The sequence below is a fragment of the Rana temporaria genome, chromosome 4, assembly GCF_905171775.1.
Source record: "Rana temporaria chromosome 4, aRanTem1.1, whole genome shotgun sequence".
Taxonomy (NCBI): domain Eukaryota; kingdom Metazoa; phylum Chordata; class Amphibia; order Anura; family Ranidae; genus Rana; species Rana temporaria.
The window spans coordinates 61,020,054-61,043,881 of record NC_053492.1 but is presented as its reverse complement, the minus strand read 5'-3'; the positions used below and the strand labels follow the sequence as shown (position 1 = coordinate 61,043,881).

General features: G+C 48.1%; 1 protein-coding gene across 1 annotated transcript in view; it reads left to right on the top strand.

Moving 5' to 3' along the window:
• The window catches only part of LOC120936253 (adhesion G protein-coupled receptor F4-like), a 330,798-nt gene extending 307,183 nt beyond the window's left edge, over positions 1–23,615 (top strand). The window contains exons 16-17 of the mRNA XM_040348471.1: positions 19,391–19,472; positions 21,729–23,615. Coding sequence (XP_040204405.1) covers positions 19,391–19,472; positions 21,729–21,799 — 153 coding nt within the window. The 3' untranslated portion in view covers positions 21,800–23,615. The remainder of the gene's footprint in view (positions 1–19,390; positions 19,473–21,728) is intronic.
• The last annotated feature ends 213 nt before the right edge of the window (positions 23,616–23,828 follow it).

Here is a 23,828-nt window from a genome sequence, read left to right as displayed (position 1 = left end):
AGGTTGGTCAAGACAGGAGGGACAATAAAAGCGGGTGTTATGCCTACATCCGCCTTTTCTGCAGACACAACATCTTCTTTGGGGTGTTGTTTGGGTAGAGGTACCTCGGGGGACTTATAGAAAGTGCCTCTCATGCAGCCGGTCCACCGGCATTTGCATTGTGAAGTTGGGGTACAGCCCCATCTGGAAACATATAGTCTGTGATAATCTCTTCCTGGAATTCTAGGAAGGATCCAGTTCATCCTAATGCTTTGTATAGCACATAAGCATTCAGCAGAGCCAATTGCAATAAGTATACAGACACTTTTTTATACCAGCGTCTGGCCTTACGGGCAATTAGATACGATGCCATCATCTGGTCATTGAAGTTCCCCCCTCCCATGTTAAGGTTGTATTCGTGGACACAGAGGGGCTTCACAACAACTCCAGTCGCCGTTGGAATTTTGACTGTCTTATCTGTGTGAAGGGAGGACAGAACAAAAACATTCCGTGTGTCCCTCCACTTCACTACGAGCAAATTATTACACTTAAAGCAGGCTCTCTCCCCCATCTAAGTCGGGAATCTACAAGCCGTTTTTGGAAGCCCCAGCAATTAGATTGCACGGTGCCACATGCGCCAATTCCACAATCAAAAAGGTGACTAAAAAGTGGCACGTGTGTGTAATTAATGTCTACGTACAAGTGGTACCCCTTTCTGAATAAGGGCGACACCAAGTCACAAACAATCTTACTGCTGTTCCCCATGTAGCCTGGGCAGTTGGGGGGGGGCTCCACAGTGCTATGTTTACCCTCGTAAAACAAAAAACTATATGTATAGCCTGTAGTAAAGGAGTGCCAGAGGGAGGTGTGGGATGAGTCAAACCCTACATAGGTAACATCCCAAAAAGATATATGCAAAAATTAGAACAAAATTGAGTGGGACTTTTCATGTACCCTATAGAGTTTTAATAAATACACAAATCAAGGAGATTTAAAAAGAAAATATACAAAGTTTTTATTTAACATATACACATTATAAAGTTAAAACATTAAGGAATAGACATGTTAAAAACAATGTTACAGTGGAGTAATCCAGGGTGTTATCCTGGTTGAGAAATCTGAAAAAACGGCCTACACGTTTTGTAGGCTGACCCGCTTCATCAGGGTCTATGATTGTAAAGTTATTTATATATACTGTAATGATAATACACAAATATATTATTGACAGCAGCAATGCTTTTTATATACAGTAGGTGTTTGTGATATTGTGTTTTTAGCACGACAGCATCGCGCTGATTCTCGGCGACATGGTGCCGAGATCTCGCCGACATCTCACACTCACTGGAATAGTGACAGCACATCCCAGCAAGCGCGTCATAGAAGCGACGGGAGATCCGACTTGGATTCCCGCCAATTCTACACGTGTGCGGCGTTTGTTATGAATCCTGAGGGGGAAGCCCCCGCCGGATTTTAGATAAAAATCCGGCATGGGTTCCCCCCTCAGGAGCATACCGGGCCCTTAGGTCTGTTATGGGTTGTAAGGAGAGCCCCCCTACGCCAAAAAAATGGCGTAGGGGGTCCCCCTACAATCCATACCAGACCCGTATCCAAAGCACGCTACCCGGCCGGCCAGGAAGGGAGTGGGGACGAGCGAGTGCCCCCCCCCCCTCCTGAGCCGTACCAGGCTGCATGCCCTCAACATGGGGGGGTTGGGTGCTCTGGGGCAGGGGGGCGCACTGCGGCCCCCCCACCTCAGAGCACCCTGTCCCCATGTTGATGAGGACAGGGCCCCTTCCCGACAACCCTGGCCGTTGGTTGTCGGGGTATGCGGGCGGGAGGCTTATCGGAATCTGGGAGCCCCCTTTAATAAGGGGGCCCCCAGATACCGGCCCCCCACCCTAAGTGAATGGATATGGGGTACATCGTACCCCTAACCATTCACCTGTAGGAAAAATGTCAAAGTTAATAAACACACCACACAAGGGTTTTTAAAATAATTTATTTTTCTGCTCCGGAGGCTCCCCCTGTCTTCTTTATTAGCTCTGTTTACCAGGGGGGGCTTCTTCTTTGACGTCTTCGGGTGGGTGGGGGCCGCCGTCTGGTTCTCTTCCACCGCCGGGGGGGGTCGCTTTTAAAAAAGCCCCCACCCCCCGGCGGGTTTCCTCCGGCGTCTTTGGCGGGGGGGCTTCTTCTTCCGCTATCCCGACGGGTCTTCTCCGCTATCCGGGGGGTCTTCTCAACTCTCCGGGGGTCTCCTTCTATGTTCGCCGCTCTCCGCTGTCGACTCGGCGCACCCCGGTTCTTCCTCTCGCTGTCCGGTGCCTTCTTCCGTGCTGTACGTCTTCTTCTCCTAACGTGCTGTGAGTTCTTCTTCCGTGCTGTGACGTCATGTTCTTCACTTCTCTCCTTCTCCCGATGTTGACACGTCGCCTTTCCTCGCTGCAATGACATGTGCGCGGCTTGCACATGTCAAAAAACGGCGTAGGGGGGCTCTCCCTACAACCCATAACAGACCTAAGGGCCCGGTATGCTCCTGAGGGGGGAACCTATCCCGGATTTTTATTTAAAATCCGGCGGGGACTTCCCCCTCAGGATTCATAACAAACGCCGCACACGTGTAGAATTGGCGGGAATCCAAGTCGGATCTCCCGTCGCTTCTATGATGGCTCTGTCTCCATCGCGGCAAGCCAGCTCGGCGCTGGCTCCCGTGATGGGGCTCGTAGGTGGTCAATCTCGCCGAGAAAGGGAGCGAGATTGACACAATATCGCGTTCACCTACTGTACTAATTAAAGAGATTTACAATTAAAGCAGAGCTAGCTACCAGTAACACATTGCAATAGAGTTGTAATTTAATCATTCAATAAATGAATCCAACAAAAGCATAATGAAACCTGTTTTACGCACTGTGGCAAAGCATGTGGAGGGAAAAGGAGAGATTGAAGAGAATAATCTTGAAAAGCACAATCTGGGCCAGATTCAGATAGCATTTACGCCGGCGTATCTCGAGATGCACGGCGTAAGTGTAAATTTGCGCCGTCGTATCTATGCGCCGTACCCACAGAACCAGATACGCCTCAAAATAGGCTTCTTCCTACTAGCGTTTTCTACGCCGGCGTGGCGTAGGCGCATATTTACGCTGGACGGATCTGGCGCGCCCATGGATTTTGTATTCAAATATGCAAATGAGGGAGATACGCCGATTCAGAAATGTACGTTTGGCCGGTGCAGGCTACGCGCAGTGGACTGGAAAGTCCGGCGGAAAGTTACCCCTCATAAAGCAGGGGTAACTTTGCACCAGAGTTGCACAGGTCAGCTGGAGAGCAGCTACAGCAGCATCGTTACAGACGACCTGAGCACCAACACTTGCTGGACAACACATCTGTATGCCAACATGCCAGGGGCAGCCGTGGTCATAGCACTACTGCGTCGACGGGCACGTAGGAGGGCACGGGAGAGGATATTCCGCACGCGCATTGACGTCTTTGGCATGGGTGATTTGGAGGTGTATCGCATCTTCAGATTTAGCCCTGAAGCCATCCTGGAAATAGCCAGAACCCTGCAGGATGACATCACCAGCAAGACACACCGCGTACATGCAGTGCAGCCACTGGTTAAGGTACTGGCAACACTGCATTTCCTCGCCAGTGGATCTTTTCAGCGTACAAGTGGAGTCGTGGCTGGTTTGTCACAATCCACCATGAGCAGATGTGTGCACCAGGTTATCCCCGCAATCCTCAGACGCATGTCCCACCACTTCATCAAAACCACCCAGGAGCATCTGCGGCAGAAGGCAATGACAGATTTCTACAGAATTGCAAGATTCCCACGCACTGTGGGGGCCCTTGATTGCACCCATGTGGCACTACGCCCCCCCCCCCCCGTGACACAGAGCACATATACTGCAAACGGAAGCATTGGCATTCCATCAACGTACAGGCGATAGCTGATGCCCAATGCCTCATATGGCACGTCCGTGCCAAACACCCGGGGTCCAGCCACGACAGCTTCATATACCGTCAAAGCAACATCCCAACAGAATTTGAACAGAACGTGTATGGGGACAGCTGGCTGGTTGGTGAGTGACATGGGTGTCAGGCATAACTGTCCGACCCCATGATGCAGACATCACGAGGGGCACATGCACGACTAACATCCTCCTGTCTTTTCCCTTCCAGGTGACGCGGACCCCATCTCATGACTCCATTCCGGAATCCCCAAACCCCAGGAGAGAGAAGATACACTGAAGCACACGCACGTACCCGTGGAGTGGTGAAACGCACCTTTTGGCCTCCTGAAGTCCCGTTTCCGATGCCTGGATAAGTCTGGGGGTACCCTGTTGTATTCCCCAAACTTTGTGTGCCAGATCATCGGTGCATGTTGCATTCTACACAACTACGCCATGAGAAAGGGCCTGGAGATTGACATCAGTGATGACCTGACCCCCGAACCACACAGTCTCCCCGTGCCCGAGGGTCCCCCGTCTGCTGAGGGAAGAGCAGTCAGGAGATGCCTCGTGATAGGCTTCTTTGCACGTTAAACACACACATTCATCATGGCACAAGGAGAATGCATGCATGCACACCACTGTGGTCCCTAGCACACACCCCACATCCTCATCAAATTGGATTAGGCCAAAGTACACCGCACGGTACTTCGGAGCAGCAACGCCACGCCAAGGCTCCAATTATGTTGCTGTACATTCATACACCATTCACACGTGTCGTGGGGATAACTTCTCCCCAACGACTGAGGGTGACACCCCTTTGCCGGCAGGAGTGTCACCCCCCCCCCACATTCACACACCAGTCACACTGTAGCCTGCACTACTCCCCGTGTGCAGGTATTTAAAAATAAATAAAACTCATAATCTGAGTATAAAAGAAAATAGAAAACTCATAATCTGAGTATAAAAGAAATTATTCAAAAAAATCAACGGCCCTGTCGTGGGCTCCGTCTTGTCCCTAGGCTCCTGGGGCGCAGTTGCCTGGGGTGAGCCTCAGGTGGGGGGGCTGGGGGGGCTGGTGGTGGAACATCCCCCAGTCTCTCCCTGCCTGCCTGGCTGCCCTCCATTGCCACGGCTATCCGGTGGAGATAGGAATTAGTGGCAGCCTGCATCCGCAGCCGGCGGGTGGTATTGCTGCTCTGTTGGCGCTGTGTCTGCCTCCCCTCCTCACGGACAGCAGCTGCCAGGCTCCGGACCTCAGAGACCAGGCCAGATGTGGTGGCCTGCAGGTCCACCATACAGGACAGAAGGGCTGCGCCGTTGCCAACCACGTCCTGCAGGCTCTCATTGATGTCCCGATTCTGGCCAGCCTGCTGGGTGATGGCCTCCTGCACAGCCACAGTGCAGGCAGCCTGGCTCTCGGCCGAGGAGGCCAGGCTATCTGCAACCCTGTGTAGATCACCCGCAAGAGACCCAATATGGCGGGTCTGCCTCATCTGGTCCCTTGCCAGATGGTCCTCAAATTCCTCTGGGACTCCTCGGGTTTTCCTGGTAGCCTTCCTAGGGGCCGGAGAGGCTTGGGGCCGACTGGAGGGGACGGTGTCCCGTGAGGGGGTATCCCTGGAGGGGATGGTGTCCCGTGAGGGGGAATCCCTGGAGGGGATGGTGTCCCATGAGGGGGAATCCCTAGAGAGGATGGTGTCCCGTGAGGGGGAATCCCTGGAGGGGATGGTGTCCCATGAGGGGGAATCCCTGATAGGGATTGTGGCCCTTGAGGGGCTATCTCTCATGGGGGAGGTTTGGGAGGGTCCAGGTATGGGGGTCTCCTCCATTAGATAAACCGCATCCTCCTCTACCCCGACGTGCTCCTCCTCCACTTCCTTAAGTAGTGAGGTAGGGGCACTCTCCACCATGGATGGCGTGGGTTGCCCATCAGCCGATGACGGCCCAGCTCCCTCCTGCACATCTGTGGATGACACAAAACATTTACATGTTGGTGGACCCACACACTTGTCACATGTTCCCTTGCCCCCCCACACATGCTACACACCAGAAAGAAGATAAAACACACTTACCTGTCCCCTGGGCTGTTCCCCTGAATCGAAGCCCTCCAGGCCCCCCACCAGCTCGCTATCCAGAAACCTGGCCACGACCATGTGCTCTGGCGTCAAGGAGATGTTTGTGGCTGGTCCTCCACCTGTGCCAGTGGCATGCTTCCTCATTGCCACTAATTTCTCCTTCACCAGTCTCCGCAGGTAATTTTTTCAGATGTGTTTTGGCTCCCTGGCCGCCACGCCAAGGGCATTGACCTCGGTGGTGATCTCCACATAGATGCGGATTTTGTCAGCCTTACCAGTGTTGCCACTCTGTGGCCCATAGAGGCGGGTGCCGTGTTGGGAGAGCCCATCAATGATAATAGCCTTCTCCTCAGGGCTAAAATTGGTCATCCGCCGGTCACTGGAAATCTCTGGTGCAGACATAATTCCAACAAAAAGCAAGATACAAAAGTACTAGCAGTAAAAGAAATGCTTGTGTACTTTTGCACTTGACGGGCGCATGTCTGGGCGTATTTATGCACTGGGCGTAGGCAGTGGGCCGGCGTATCTTACTGGTTACGCCGGGCGCAGTTGTGCGCATGCGCAGATGGGGGCAGACAATCCGTCGTCGTCACAGCGCACATGGTCGGACCATCATTTGCATGGGGTGACGCCCACTTACACTTACGCCGCCTTACGCCGTCGAAAATACGTTCCGCTGGTGCATCTTGGTGAGTAATATCTTTCTGACTACAGTACATGCCTCTCCGCTCTGGTCTGGCGTAGCGGAAATAAGATGCGATACGCTGGCGTAAATACGCGCCAATGTATCTGAATCGGGCCCTTTATGTATAACTTTTAAAGTACAGATGTAATTATATGAATTTCAAACACATAAAAAACAAAAACACTGCAAATAAAGGATTAACCTTTGAGATATTGGTGACCAGCTTGATGGAGATTTAGCCTGGGGAGCCCGTGGGGATTAACTTTGCACCCCTTCAGCCAAAAAACGGAAAATTGTATACTCACCTTTCCGTAATTTTCCTTTCCTGACGCATCTTCATGGCAGCACACACTGGGTTGTGACTCCGCCCCCACAACCTGACAGGATTGGTTAGCTATAAATCTGAAGGGGAGACACCCGGCATCATTCTCCGTAAATATCATCATCATTGAACAACAGGGTGGGCAGCTGTGTGCTGCCATGAAGATGCGTCAGGAAAGGAAAATTACGGAAAGGTGAGTATACAATTTTCCGTTTTCCTGACGCATTCATGGCAGCACACACTGGGAAATAACTCGCTAGTCGGGCGGGTTCAATGCAAAAGTATTTTATTTCTTATAGAGCCGAAGAATTGGCCCTGAAGATAGATCTGCCAAATTCAGAAGTCGCCAACAGAGCGGCGTCAACCCTGTAGTGGGTGATAAAGGTATGCCTGGAAGACCAGGTTGCTGCTGTGCAGATGGTCTCCGAAGATACTCCACAATATGCTGCCCAAGAGGTAGCCACTGCCCTGGTTGAATGCGCTTTGATGCCCTCTGGGATCTCCAGCCGTTGAGTGGAATATGCTTTCTCGATGGCCTTAACTAGCCAAGAGGCGATGGTCCGAGAGGTGGCTGCCTGGCCTCGTCGGGCTCCGTGAGGTATGATCAGTAGGGAGTCTGTTGACCGCAGGTGGGTAGTGGCCGATAGGTAGTTGGAAATCACAGACTTAATGTCCAAGGCATGTGGATCACCATCTTCGTTAGAGAGGCATGGCAAGACGATATCCTGGCCATAATGGAAGGCCGAAGTAACCTTGGGGAGGAAGCGATCCGAAGGTCTCAGTACCACCCTGTCGGGCAGGAAAACTAAGTATGGCTCCTTTGACATGAGAGCTTGTAACTCCGACACCCTCCTAGCCGAAGCAATGGCAATGAGGAAGGACAATTTTAGGGTCAGGTCCCATAAGGAGATTGAGTTGAGTGGAAAGAAGGGCGGATTGGACAGCCCCTCCAGAACCACTGAGAGATCCCAAGCCGGAAAGGACGGTCTCCTGGGCGGTCTGATTTTAATGCATGCTTTCATGAACTGAACTATTAAGGGGTGCAGGGCCCATCTAGTGCCCGTTTTGGCAGACAGAGCGGAGATCTGCACCTTCAGGGTGCTTGAGCTCAGGCCTTTGTCAATTCCCGTCTGCAGGAATTCCAGGACTTGGTAAGGATCCGGAGAGGCGTGATTCCAACCTTTGGTTTGCGCCAAGTGGGCGAATCTTTCCCAAACTCTGGTGTAGACAGTGTTCGTGGTGACCTTCCTGGCCTGCATTAAGGTTGCTATAACTGCCTGGGAACATCCCTGCTCCCTAAGTCTAGCCCTCTCAACCTCCAGGCTGTCAAGTGGAGTCTGTCTGGAGCCGGATGGAGGAGCTGACCTTGGTGAAGGAGATCTGCTGAGACCGGTAGGTGGATTGGAGGTCGGGTATTGAGCTGCAGGAGAGTCGTAAACCACGGTCTCCTTGGCCAGAATGGTATTATCGCGATCACTGTGACCGATGACCCTCGGAGCCGGGATAGAAACCTTGCTATCAAGGGAGTTGGGGGAAAGATGTATCCCAGATTGAAGTTCCATGGATGAAGAAGGCAGTCTGTCCCCTCCGCTGTCGGAAAGGGTGCCCTGGAAAGAAACCTTGCGCATTTGGCATTCGCTGGTGTTGCTGCCAGGTCGATCTCTGGGGTCCCCCATGTCTCCGTCAGAATGGAGAATTCCCGGAGGTTCAGGGACCACTCGTTGTTTGAGCAAAGTTCCCTGCTCAGGAAGTCGGCTAACGTGTTCTGTGCCGCTGGAACGTAAACTGCTCTCAGGCCCAACAGGTGAGCCTGTGCCCATTCCATTATGGGGTGAACCTCCTCTAGTAGAGTGTGGCTTCGGGTACCGCCCTGTCTCTGGACATAAGCTACCGCCACCTTGTTGTCCATCCGGATTAGAACGGTCTTCCCCTGCAACAGAGGCGCGAAGGCTAAGAGTGCCTGGAACGCGGCTCGGAGCTCTAGTATGTTCGAAACTGTGCCCCTGGCAGGGAAGTGCCATGGTCCCTGGGCTGTCTGGTCCCGGTAGTGAGCCCCCCAGCCCTTCTCGCTGGCATCCGATGTAACGATCTCCGGACTCGGAGGAGTTATAGGTCTGGACCTCCTGAGGTTGGGAGGATGTGTCCACCACAAAAGAGTGAGCTTCACTCGACTGGGGATCCTGATGCGTTGGTGCATTGAAACTCCGTCCCATTGCCTTAGGAAGGTGTTCTGGAAGGTTCTCATGTTCCATTGGGACCACTGTATCATGGGAATAGTCGATGACATTGAGCCTAGCACACTGAGGCAGTTTCTGGCTGACGCAAATTGGGAGGACAGTAGATTCCGTACCTTCCGAACTAGAGGCTCCACCTTCTCTAGGGGCAGCTGTACCCTGTTCCGTTTGGTGTCCAACTCTGCTCCCAGGAATATCATTACTTGTGAAGGTTGTAGGCTGCTCTTCCGCCAATTTATCAGCCAGCCGAAAGTCTGAAGGGTAGAGATCAGGATCTCCCGTTGGAGGAGCAGAGTCTCCTGACTCGCTGCTAAAAGCAGGATATCGTCCAGATAGTGATGCACCCGGAGCCCCCTCTCCCTGAGGAGTGCTATGAGAGGTAGGAGGACTTTTGTGAACGTCCTGGGTGCCGAAGAGATGCCGAACGGTAGGCAACGGAATTGAAAGTGATGATGGCTGATGGAAAAGCGAAGAAACTTCTGGAAAGCAGGATGAATCGGCACGTGAAGGTAGGCGTCGGAAAGATCCACCGACAGCATCCAATCTTCTAGATTCACTGCCAGAAGAATAGACTGGAGACTTTCCATTTTGAAAGCTTCTATCTGAATTCTCCTGTTGAGTCGCTTGAGGTCCAGAACGGGTCGAAGGTCCCCTGATTTCTTTCGGACCAAAAATAGAGGGGAATAAAAACCCCTGCCTCTTTGGTGCGAAGGGACTTCCACGACTGCTCCCTTCAAGATAAGTTCTGAAACATATTGAAGGAGAAGCTTCCTCTTGTCCAGAGAAGACGGAATTTTGGTGGGTTGGAAGACGGTGAGAGGTAATGTCCCCATAAAGCTCCACTTGTGACCCTGATCGATCGTGGAAAGAGTCCATGGGTCCTTTATGTGCTCTGACCAAACTTGTGTAAAAGCCCTGAGCCTGGCGCCCACCTGAGCTGGGTGGGCAGGCAAAACCTCAAAAGGACTTTGGCTGGTCACCTGCGGTGGCCTTGGTATTCTGAGCCCTTGCAAAGGGAGGGCGAGTATTCTTCCAGCTTCTCCAATCTCTCCTAAAGTCCCTGTTGGGTCGATAGGTTCTGGCCTCTCTGTATCTGTCAGGAAGGTTACGCCTGAAGGGGGGACCCTTCTGAGGCTTGGGCCTCCTGTCCGAGGGGATAAGCCCTGACTTCCCTCCAGTGACCTTGGAGATCGCCGAGTCTAACTTAGCGCCGAATAAGTTTGTGCCATCGTATGGTATCTTGCACCAATTGGACTTTGATGCTGTGTCAGCGACCCAGGGTTTCAGCCATAGGGCTCTGCGGGCCATCACAGAGGCTAGCATGGATCTAGCCGAGGAGCGAATGGCGTCTACTGAAGCTCCTGCCACAAAATCGCCTGCCAGTCTGATTTCCTGTAAGGAGGATATCACCTTCCCCTGGTCCGTACCTTCTTGGAGGGCCTTCTCCGCCTGGGCTGCCCATGTGGAAATGGCTCTGGCAACAGCCGCAGTGGTAATAGCTGGTCTGCAAGCACCCCCTGCCGACGAGTATGCTTTCTTTAGCTCCAAGTCGATCTTGCGATCGAGAACGTCTCGGAACGAGACTGCGTCTTCTATAGGCAGGGTGACATGCCTGGCGAGCCGCATTAGGGATGAATCAACGATGGGAGCGTTGATGAGGGAAGAGATTTTAGACTCCTTCAGAGGATACAGCTTAGCGAGTTTATTGGACATACCAGGCCCCTTATCTGGTTTTTCCCATTCGTCCTTGATGAGGTCCTCCAATTCCTCAATGAAGGGGAACAGTTCAGGGTCCCTCCTTAATTCTGGGAAGTATTTTCCAACCTTCGGTGGTTCCGCCACAGGTTCTTCCCAGCCTATGGCCTCCTTAACCGAACGTGCAAAGGGTTCGACCAGGCCAAAATCAAAGCCTGACAACATGTCATGCTCCTCTTGATCGAGAAAGGTTCCTGCCTGCTGGGCATACGGACTGAAGGCTGAAGAAGTCCCCGGGGTGGGTTCATCGCAGGCCAGAGGGGTCATGGACCAGGCTGCTTCCTGCGCAGGTTCTCTTGTGCGATCAGAAGCGACTCCAGCATCCGTCTCCCTTTCTTTTGTTGCTTCATTGAAGCAGGAGTGACAGGCTAGTTTCCCTGGCATTGCCGTAGCACCGCATACCCAGCAAGCGTTTGCTGCAGGACGGGCATGGTAATGTTCACGGTGCGCTGAGGGAGACCGTCTGCGGTGGGACCGGCTGCGACGGGAGCGGCTATGGCGTGATCGGCTATGCCTTGATCGGTGGTAACGGGAGGATGATCTTGACCGACTCCTGTGGGACCTCCTAGTTGACGCATGCCTGGACCTTTCCCTGCGTCGTGGGCTTGTGTCTCTGGGCCTGATGGGACTGCAAAAAAAGGGCAGTGTTCAGTGGCCGGCTCTCTTTTGTCTCTTCAGTACTTACGCTACTGATGACCTCCATACCTAGTTTGCTGGAAGTGATCTGCTAGGGCAGTGGGTTCCATGGAGAAGTAGACAGCAGCAGAATGGGAGCTGGTGAAGGCAAAAAGGAGTTATTATAAAAGGAAAGGGTAGAATAAATAGGAAGGAAGCCTGGAAGGGGAGAGGAGCTGCTTACCTTGGAGGAAAAATTCCCAGAGAAAACGGCAGAGCAGAAGCCAGAAAAAAGGGAAAATACAATTCTGCCTTTTTAAATTCGGCGCCGCCGTCGCGGCGCTGATGACGTCATCGCGCATGCGCAGTAGCGCCGCGCGCGTCCCGTCGCCATCTTGGATGAGGGCGAGGGAGACCTGCAGCATCATCAGAATGCTGCAGACATGCCCAGAGCGGACAGGGGGACGCGGTGAGCGGGGGGGGGGCCGTGGGACAATACAGCCCAGCAAGCCTGCAACAAAAAGGTAACAGCAGAGCTGACAAAAAACGAATGTTTAAAGTTACACAAGATGCAGAGGCAAAAAAATACCTGATTAAGAGGGAGACCCACTGCCGGATTCTAAGCACATTTAGAGCTTGTAGATGCCAGGAATTTGCCGGGATTTTAGCCCCTGAGATCACCAGAGCGGGGATCCCCCCATAAAGCTCATTTAGAGACTGTACAGGGGGGACTTTCAAACAGGAGAGGCTGAACCTGCTGGGGCGATAGCGGTAGGAGGCATAGCTGTACGTCCACATCCTAGTCAGGTGAGGATAAAAAAAGAGAATGATGCCGGGTGTCTCCCCTTCAGATTTATAGCTAACCAATCCTGTCAGGTTGTGGGGGCGGAGTCACAACCCAGTGTGTGCTGCCATGAATGCGTCAGGAAAAGGTATTCCTATATGTTGATTGCAATTTATGTGATCAAGGTAGAAAAGGCAACTTTATCTAAAGAGAAGGCTCAATATTAGAAGATCTGTATAGGGTGGTAAAGGGAGAGGAGGGGGGGTGCTGGGAGTGGGTGGAGGAAAAGGGGGGGAGGAGAGGGAGGGAGGGAGAAAAGGGGAGGGCGAAGTAAAGGGGAGAAGAGAGAGGGAAAAGGGGGAGCGCGGAAAGGAAAGGGGAGAGGAAGGGAACAGGGGAGGGAGGGAAGAAAAAGAGAGGTGGAAAGTGGGGCTGCTGGGAGTGGAGTGGAGGGGAGGAAAGGAGGGGGAGGAGAGAGAAAGGGGGGAGGGAAGGGGGTGCTGGGAAAGGGGGAGGGAGGGGGAAAGGGGAGGGGAGAAAAGAGGAGGGGGAAAGGGGGAGGGATGCTTTGAGTGGAGGAGGAAAGAGGAGGGGAAAAAAAGGGGAGGGATGCTGGGAGTGGAGAGACAAAAAGGGGAGGGGGGAAAAGGGGGAGGGAGGAGGGGGGTGCTAGGAGTAGAGGGGAGGAAAGGGGAGAAGAGAGAGAGAGGAAAGGGGGAAAAGAGAAAAGGGGAGCGGAAGGGAAGAGGGGAAGGAGGGAAGAAAGGGAGAGGGGAACGAACAGGAGGGAGGAAAGTGGGAGGGAGGAGAGAGAAGAAGGGGGAAGGGGGACCTTACCTGCAAACTGCACATGATTACTTACCTTAATCCCAGGTCCTCTGGACAAGACAGCTGTCTACACCTCAGTGTAGATGGTCACCCATGCTGTTCCTGTCTTAAGTGGAGTAGGGATGAGCTTCGAGTTCGAGTCGAACTCATGTTTGACTCGAACATTGCCTGTTCGCCTGTTCGACGAACAATTAGGGGTGTTCGCAGCAAATTCGAAAAGCCGCGGAACACCCTGTTAAAGTCTATGGGAGAAATATAAAGTGTTAATTTTAAAGGCTAATATGCAATTTATTGTCCTAAAAAGTGTTGGGGACCTGGGTCCTGTCCCAGGAAACATGTATTAATGCAAAAAAAGTTTTAAAAATGGCAGTTTTTTTCAGGAGCAGTGAATTTAATAATGCTAAAAGGGAAACAATAAAAGTGTAATATTGCTTTAAATTTCGTACCTAGGGGGGGTGTAAAGTCAGCATGTGAAAAAGCGCATGTTTCCCGTACATAGAACTGTCCCTGCACAAAGTGTCATTTCTGAAAGAAAAAAAGGCATTTAAAACGGCTTTGGGGCTCTTATGAATTGTCGGCTCTGGCAATTCAGAGATGATTCATAAATAAAAATAAAAAAGCTGGGGGTCCCCCCAAATTCCATTAACAGGCCCTTCAGGTCTGATATGGATATTAAGGGGAACCCCGCCGTCAATTAAAAAAAAATGACGTGGGGTTCCCCCCAATTATCCATACCAGACCCTTCAGGTCTGGTGTGGATTTTAAGGGGAACTCCACCCCAAATTTAAAAATAAAATGGCGTGGAGTTCCCCCAAAAATCCACACCAGACCCTTATCCGAGCATGTTAACCCGCAGAAAAGAGGGGGGGACAGAGTGCGGCCCCCCCCTCTCCTGAACCGCACCAGGCCACATGCCCTCAACATGGGGAGGATGTCCCCATGTTGATGGGGACAAGGGCCTCATCCCCACAACCCTTGCCCGGTGGTTGTGGGGGTCTGCGGGCGGGGGGCTTATCAGAATTAGCCCCCCTAAAAAATCTCCCTAAGGAGAGATGGTAAGATATAATATTAAAGTGGGGGTATTGGCGCTACCTGCCCTTGAACAACCAAGGGGTATAAAGGGGGAATAACCCACAACAAGTTAGACCTAAACTTAACTCATAAAGCAGGGGTGGTGCTAGAGAGAAGGCTACCTGTAGGTCACCAAATTAAAAATGGACTGAAGTCCTGATTAGGTTAGACAAGTGTACGTGAACCAATGAATAAAATATATAATACAATATGCAAGTAGTGTAAATAGCCCAAAGATCACAGGTCTAGGGTTAATATTGAGCTGAAACCATAAAGTGGGTGCAGGCCTCAAGAGCTGGTTAAAGTACAACAATCCACTAGATGAATCAGTAATCTTGAAAGTAAACCCTGCCGTGAGTAAATGAAGAAAAAAACTACCCAGTGATTCACTCAATATAAAAAACTGTGACCGAATAACAATTAATAAGTGTTCCCTCAGATAAGAGAGATATATGAAATACTCAGTGGTAATCAATGTGCAGTAAGGGCAAACCAGCCAATAAATATATCCATATATGTGGCCAAAAACCCAAAACAGAAGTGAATTAGTCCATAAACATTATATAAAAAAAAAATAATATATAGGGGTATATCCACAGACGAAGTACGCCGGCGTATCTACTGATATGCCAGTGTACTTTCAAATTTCCCACGTCGTATCGTTGTTTTGAATCCTCAAAACAAGATACGACGGCATCTGGGTTAGATCCGACAGATTTACGTCTTCGTACGCCTTCGGATCTAAGATGCAATTCTTCGGCATCTGCTGGGTGGCGTTCGTGTCGTTTTTCGCGTCGGGTATGCAAATTAGCGATTTACGACGATCCACGAACGTAAGCGCGGCAAGTCGCATTTTCTAACGTCGTCTGTAGTCGGCTTTTTTCGGCGTATAGTTAAAGCTGGTATTTTGCGGCGTATAGCTAGACTTGCCATGTTAAGTATGGCCGTCGTTCCCGCGCCGAAATTTGAATTTTTTTCATTTTTTGCGTAAGTCGTCCGTGTCGTTGCGTAAGTCGTCTAAGTTAAAAAAATTACGTCCTAGCGACGTCATTTAGCGCAATGCACATCGGGAAATTTCGGGACGACGCATGCGCAGTTCATTCGGCGCGGGGACGCGCTTCATTTAAATTAAACCTGCCCCCAACCCACCCAATTTGAAATCCGCCGCCATGAAATACACTACGCCGCCATAACTTACGGCGCAAACTCGCTGAGGATTCGAATATACGCCAGGTAAGGTATGGCGGCGTAGTGTATCTCTGATACGCTGCGCCAATGTAAATGTATGTGAATCTGGCCCATAGTGTCTACCACTAGATATAACCCGAAACGAGTAGATCCACTAGTGGGATGACTACGCCTCCATTTGGTTCATGGTGATGTCCATAAACAGGCAATCATTGGGTTAAATGTTCAAAAAATGTCTTCAATAATTCATAAAATTCATAAAAGTGACTTGGTGCTCCGTGGTGGCAGAAGTAAACAGGTGACTTCAGGTGCATCCCTGCTCGTGTCCCCATCTGGTGAGTGGTATTAACTGATTACAACTAAACGTGATATTTGGTTCCGAATCTACAAATAGCCCATTTGAGGAAGATGGAGTGTCACTTTGGAAAAGGAGAAGGTCACGGGGATTGTCCAATGCGTTTCTGTATGCCTTTTTGAGGGATTTTTTACTGTAGCCTTGGTCCATAAACCGTTCTCATATGTGTTTGAAAGTCTGCTTCGTCACTACAGTTGCCCGTAAGTATTGACCCATGAGTATCGAGTTAATCAGATGTGAGGGATGGGCACTTTGAAAATGTAAGAGTGAATTTCCGGCTGTAACTTTCCAATACAAATTGGTAGAGATATCTCCCTCTGGACCTTTGTAAATCAATAGGTCCAAAAAGGGCAGAGTGTCGACATGCCAGTTGAAAGTAAAGGAAAGGTTGAAATCATTACGGTTTGTTGCCTCGATGAAGGCCACCAAAAGTTCACAGGGACCCACCCAAAAGATAATATACATAGGCGTGCGCAGCCTATTACATTAGGGTGTGCACCCCAAAGCTCAAACACACATGTATGTGTATATATATTGTAATGTTGGGGGTTGTTTAGCTCTTGTGGTAGATGCGTTTTTCCAGTGATTCAAGCCAGTCAGGAACTATATTTAAGGGCATGGTAGCCCGTTTTTATTAAAAAGGCAAAATAAAAATAAAAACAAAGGTTTCCCGCGCAGGGGTTCTTCTCCATCAAATACATAGAACAGAAAATGCTAGCCCACCTGGCTCTCTGTAGCAGTATGTGTAGCAGTACTTCTGCACATTATCCGTGTCACCCAGACCACCGGACTCCTCAAAGTGGACGGCTTCCCTTTAGCGTCCCCACAGCTCTGCCTCTTGCAGTCATCAACGTTCTGGCTGTCTCCTACAGCCTCTCTGACTCCTGAAGACCTCCTGTCTCTTGGTGTGGAGCCATCTCCAACTGGGAGCCATGAGGTCTTCCCATACACTCAATATACAGTGGGGATCGAAAGTTTGGGCACCCCAGGTAAAAATTTGTATTAATGTGCATAACGAAGCCAAGAAAAGATGGGAAAATCTCCAAAAGGCAACAAATTCAGATTAGACATTCTTATAATATGTCAAAAAAAGTTAGATTTTATTTCCATCATTTACACATTCAAGATTACAGAAAACAAAGAAATGGTGTCTGCAAAAGTTTGGGTGTAAGGTGTAAGTCCTTACTACAGAAACAGATCAGCAAGAGGGCACTAAAAGTCAATGGGCCATAATTTTGGGCTTGTTGAGATCACTGTAATGGTGGTCAATTTGACAGGGTAAGGAGACTGCAATACCACTTTTTGGGTGTCTTCCTGGTGGATGAAGTTCTCTCCGTTCTGCAATCTCTTTCTTTGGGTGTTTATTTGGATTTAACCCCCTAAGGACTGATTCATTCTGCAAAGATTGATTTTTTCTCATGTCCCTTTTTTATTTAATTTAGTGGGACTTTTTTCTTTATTCACATATGTTTTCTTGTGTTACTTTCACTGGTTTCTTCACATGAATTATTTTTATGAACTGCCACTGTGAGATGATTTTCTTCTCTATCATTGTTATATATAGGATTAATCTTAAAAACGTATTTCACTTAATATTTTGAGCGCTGTACTGTATTTTTCACACACTAGTGAAGAGGCCTACACGTTGCTGAGCATGACAGATGAGCGCAAAGGGGAAGACTTAGGCCGCGTACACACGATAGGATCGCCAGAGGACAACGGTCTGAAGGACCGTTTTCATCAGTCTAAACCGATCGTGTGTAGGCCCCATAGGTTATTTAACCTTCGGTCAAAAAAATGAGAACTTGCTTTAAAATTGAACCGTTGGACGCCTAACCGATAGGTCAAAACCGATCGTTAGTATGCAAAAGCATTGGTTAAAAACCCTTGCATGCTCAGAATCAACTTGATGCATGCTTGGAAGCATTGAACTTCGTTTTTTTCAGCACGTCGTTGTTTAACGTCACCGCGTTCTGACACGATCGTTTTTTTAAATGATGGTGTGTAGGCACGACGGACCATCAGTCAGCTTCATCGGTTAACCTTCGGACCGTTCTCATCGGATGGACTGATCGTGTGTACGAGGCTTTACTGTCAGATTCAGGCTCAGTATACTAACCGGTAGAGAGCAGCGGCACCCTGGCAGATACCTCTGACGATGGAGTAGTGGTCCCTGCTAAGGTCAGGCATACCTGACCCCGTTCTTCTGTTTTTGAGGTGCAACAATCACAGGGTTCTCGTATAGAGCAGAGAGCCAGTACTAGTGCAGCTCTATCTTCTGGTGAACTGGCAAGCACCAGTGGCCTAGTACATCGTGGTCGTAGACAAACCAGCACTGCAGTATCACTCACTGTGGTGAGTCCCATAAGTGCGCGCGCGTGCGGCGTATACCTACAACGATTTGCCCAGGAGAGCTGACCTGCCGCAGTATAATGACGGCAGCTGGTCGGCAACTGGGTAAAGTGACACTGTTAGTCATTTTAAAACTGAATGTAACTTTCAGTTTAAATCAGCTAAATACATTCCAAAAGGAATGCAAAGTCGTATAGTTTGTTTTCTTAAAATTAGCTACAACCTGAATAGAAAAGCTTGTCCTCTGCCAGCATGCTTGGTCCTCTAAATGAAAGCAGTGGTCTCTCTACCAAGGTCTAACATGTCCCCTACCAAGTCAGAGATAGAGTACTCCAGTCACCTTGTTTGCATTAAACATTTAAGCACATTAGGGTTGTCTGCTTTTTTGCCTTTGTTTGGCTCTTTACGCTTTTTTTTAAAATTGGCTCACTTTTACACATTTTATCTCTTTTTTTATTTGCAATTCTCTATTAATAATGCTATTCTCTAGCAACTCAAGTACCAATTCCTATTTGGAATTGCTGTTACCCCCCAGCCACCAATCAGCATTTACCTGCCCTAAATCTGATTGATAGTTGTGAGCAAACAACTCCAGTTCTTAGACAGAACATATTCATACATTAACACTTAAATCAAGACACAAAAAATGTAATTTAAATGTGTACCTTAATAACCAAAAAAAAATTTGCTACACAAAGCCTGTATAGAGAGCAGAGATGTGGGAGGGGCCCAACAACTCCACCCACTACAAGCTGCTTGCGGAAAACTGCAAGAGGGAGGCGGAAACAAGACATCTCACCCAGCACAAAAGAGAGGGAGCAGCAGTGAGCGGTCTTTATTACATGAAACTTGTACACAGAGGCAACGTTTCACACTGGATTACTGCACAGATCTGGATAAGATATTTAAAACAGACCAAGATGATTCAAATAAGAATTCACAAGTCCCTTGTATTTAAACGTTGGAGGTAATTTACAAAAACTGGAGCAGACAGAATCTGGAGCAGCTGTGCATAGAAACAAATGAGCTTCTAATTTCAGCTTGTTCAGTTAAGCTATTAAAAGATGAAAGCTAAAAGCTGATTGGTTGCCATGTACAGCTGTTAGGGTCTTAGTAAATTCCCTTCAATATTGGTTTATCACGAATTCTCTTCAGAATCGCCTTTCAATTTCTGATAAATTGTTTGTTTTACCTTCACAGACATCATCTACAGATTCATCAGGAACGTCAAAGCCAAAGAAAAGGAAGAACCCCTTCAACACAGGATTTTTCGGCAAAAAAGGTGTGTTTGGAAAATGTACAGATTTTCAGCCAAGTTTCATCCCATTTTACATTTTATTTTTAATAAATAATTTAAATTTATGAAAAGTATTTATTAAATAGAGGGGGTGAGCGGTCCGCTTTAATTTAAATACAGTGAGCAATGCTAAAAATATGCACTGACACTGTACTAATGACGCTGGCAGGGAAGGGGTTAACATCAGATGCAATCAAAGGGATAACTGTGTGCCTAGCCTGTGTTTTCTAACTGTAGGGGAGATGTTTTTACTAGAGAAGGCGTTGAATGGTGCCACTGATCACAGGATCCATGCCTTCCTTACTCACAGAACGGCAAACTGCCTTGTTTTTTTTTTTAACAAGAGAGTGATCTGCCTTGTTTACAGTGTACAGAATGATCAGCAGGTGCCGCCGGACCCGCTGATCAGCTCCCGCTGGTGGTGTACACATGTGCCCGCTACCCTGAAGTGCAAAATCACATATATAGCAGTAAAAGTGCTATAGGGTGGTCGGCAAGCGCTTAAATCATACCTAAAACAAAAATATAATATATTGCAGCTTTCTAGTCCTTAGGTTTGGTGCCTGCGTTAGTATTTATTTTTATTAGGGTTTTTTTTTCCTTTATTTATTTCCACCTGGTAATGCTGCAAAAAATAAATAAAACACTTCCTGTCCTAGGGTGGCTATGCTCACTACTCCACTGTATCTATGAAGGGGGCCAGGTTGGACTTCAAATATGTCTGTCTTTGTTCATCTCTATTATAATGGAAAATGCATTTCTGGCAAGAGCAACAAGGTTTCTGTACTTGCTCAAATGTTCCCAGCCTGAAAAAGAGTAAACTAATACTCCCACCACATCAAAGGACTGGTAGGCTGCAATATACTAGATTTTTGTTCTTGGGTTGAGTTATCCTTAAAAGAAAAATGTTCACAAATCAGATCACAGAGGTGGGAAGTAGGGAAGAGCTGCAAATGGGTTGGTGCAGTGACAGAAAACACTCCAGGTGCAGAAAACAGAAATATATTGTATTTGAAGTTCAGCAAAACACAACAAGCCCAACGGGAAGGCAACCTGACGGGGGCACTCACAGGATGTAACAGCAATGAGTAGTAGCAGAAGGTCTCTGGGGGTGCCAATAGTGTCTGTCTCGAGGGGCAAAATATGTCCTGGCCGGTCTGTAACCAAGTGGGGAGGCTTACAGGTAGGATGGTGTGTCCCTGCACTTTTCCTACTCCTCAGGAACCTCTCCCTGATGCTAAGCACTGTCCCTGATAGATCGGTGACCTGTTCCTTCTCTAGCCACGAAGTGCGCACCAAGCCTGGGAACCAGAGTCACATGAGGCACCAACATCCAATCAGATAGCAGCCCCCTTGTGACCCAGGAAAACATAGAGGAACTAAGTTCCTTTTGCCTTCCTTTCCTTCTGCAATGCCACTGTGATTAAGTACTATCTGAAGTGGAGAAAATAGACTGCATGCGAACCCAGGTTCGTATCCAACTTTTCTTGTCTGGATGTTCAGTAAACCTTCAGAAGCAGGAAGTGCAACTGCTAAATGTAACATCTTCCCCTCAGGCTGGTTGTTAGTAAGCCAGCAGCCACCAGATGACTCATCCCCATCCAGGCCATTCAGTTGTCGGCTGGGGCTTCCCAGGCCATATGCCCATGTTGATGAGGGCAATAGTTTCTTCCCCACGACCCTGGTAGTTGTGGTGGTGGTGTGCAGGAGGGGGGTGATGTCGGAATCTGGAAGTTCTCTCATAATGAGTCCCCCAGATACATCCCCATATGAATGAGTAAGTGGTACACACCCCTACTCACCAACGCAGAAAAATAAACACATTGGAAAGAACGCAAAAAAAGAAGCAATGCAGATGCGCATCAGTCAAAATGAATGATTGAATGATACCCACCAACCCCAGTGATATGAGCGACCAAATATAGTCATGTCCACCCTACCCCTTTAACTTCAATAGGGTTTAAATTTGCCACCTGAACTTTAAAAATGTATACTAAACCCAAATCAAACCAAACCCAGGTACATTTGGCTCATCCTTGGGGTGAAGCCTCAGATGATTCCTAGGCCAACTTTCCAGGGAAGTGAAGTCCCTTGTACTGAAGGCTTATCTGCTCCAGAACCAATATGTGGCCCAAAGACACTGAGAAAAGGAACTTCTCACAGCTATTTTGCCATACGATAAGGACCTCTCTTTGATTATATATTGTCAGCTCTAACATTTAAATATTTGTTTTGTTTCAGCTGTCTACCATCTCTACTCGACTCAAGATTCAACTGAAACATCTGGAAATTCATACTCAGTGCTCACATAAAAGACGGCAGCTAGATAATGTGATGAACTTGGGGGAGTGGATCATTATTGTACTAACGAGTAAAAAAAAATCAATTTATTCATGCCAGATTCCCACAACTTTCACATATTTTCACACATAATTCAATTAGAAAAATGTGTAAATCTTCTGTGAAAAGAAATAGTCTCTCCGGTTATGTTGTACACTAATATACAACGTGATGTTCTTATAATTACCAAAAAAATTATCTTAGTGTGTCCTTGGTGGAAAGGAAATAGCAGGCCAAAATGTGAAACATTTTATTGTAGGCTCTGAGCTTTAATTTCAGTTTAATTTCTCCAAACATATATTTTGGGCTATTGCATACATAAAGTTTCTGTTACCCTAAATAATACCCTTAATACAATTTCTCATATCCCACCAATGTGTAGTGATACAACATGCCTGGAGCGCAATACAATGAAAAGTACAAAATGCTAAGCTAAACTCTCAAAGAAAAGTTAATCAAAAGAGATAGTTAATCTTTAATAGTTAAAGCGGAGGTTCACACAAAAAGTGAACCTCTGCTTTTCGGAACCCTCCCCCCCTCCGGTGTCACATTTGGCACCTTTCAGGGGGAGGGGGTGCAGATACCTGTATAATACAGGTATTTGCACACACTTCCGTGCATAGATATCTGCAGAATCTGCGGATAATCTATGCCACTTCCTGTCCCCCCCGCTGTCTTCTGGGAGATAGAAGACAGGAGGGACCACTTCGATTGCGCAGCGCGACTCGGGCGTGCACAGTAGTGAACCGGGAAGTGAAGCAGCAAGGCTTCATTTCCTGATTCCCTTAGCAAAGATGGCGGCAGCAGCCGAGGACCGGGACACGCGTCAGGTGCCGACATCACGGGTGAGCTGGACAGGTAAATGTCCATATTTTAAAAGTCAGCAGCTGCAGTATTTGTAGCTGCTGGCTTTTTTAAAAAGAAAACATTTTGGTGGGCCTCTGCTTTAAGAAAAATATAAAATCCATAAAAGGCTGGTCAATAAGTAACAAATTGGCCTTACAAGGTAAAGTAGAGCCAAGAATATACCATAACTATGGGTCTGCTGGTGGCCAAAATTGTGTTTTTTTTTATGTGTTAGGATTTTATTGAGGGGGTGGGATAGAAGTTGTTTAGGTTGATATTTCCATGTTTGGTAGATGCTAAAACTACCAAACTGTTTTTTTTTATCTCTTGGAGACTGCATTGGTGAATCGGAATGGTGATTTTCATAGTTCATGAGTTTATGGAGAGGGTGATGATGGGATTTCCGTTGTTTCATACAGGTTGAAGTGTCCCAAAACTGATATTTCTATGTTTGGTAGATGCTAAACAATAAAGTTACCCAACAGTTTGTTATATCTCTCAGGGACTATAGTGGTAGGCCAGAATGGTGTTTTTCATCGTTCATATGTTTATGGGTTGCGATTGGAGCTGTTTCCCCAAACAGGTTGAGGTGATCTAAAGCTGACATCTCTGAGTAAAATTACCTAAACTTTCTATATACTTTATATTAAAGAGAACGTAATAGGAGGAGCTGGTGTGTGGAAACGCCCAAATCTCCAGGTAGACAGGAAAAGATTCTGGAATTATGGCATGTAAAATTGTTGGAGTATCCAATACCTATAGGAAACCAGGGGCTCCTCCTGTATGTAAAGTATCACTTTTAAATGGGCAGCCCCTTTAAGGTCAGCCCACCTACAGTGTTTTCTTATACTTTTTGTTCCAATGTTTCACTTGTTTATTTTTGTATGATATAATTCAAGTATGTTGTTTAAGTTGCAGAACCAATAAAACACCTTTGCTGTATACTGTTCTCTTTTTCTAAAATTCATTGTATATAGTAATGCTCTCTGAATGTAAAAGTCTCCATAAAGAGTGCAGATGAGTAGTCATAATTTGGTAGTGGAGCCATGCCCAGTTCAATGTCATTTTGCAGTGACCAGTGTCATTCTCACTACAATTTTTCTTCGGTCATGCACAGCTGGTAAATTGGTTTCTAGCACCAACAACGCATTGCTA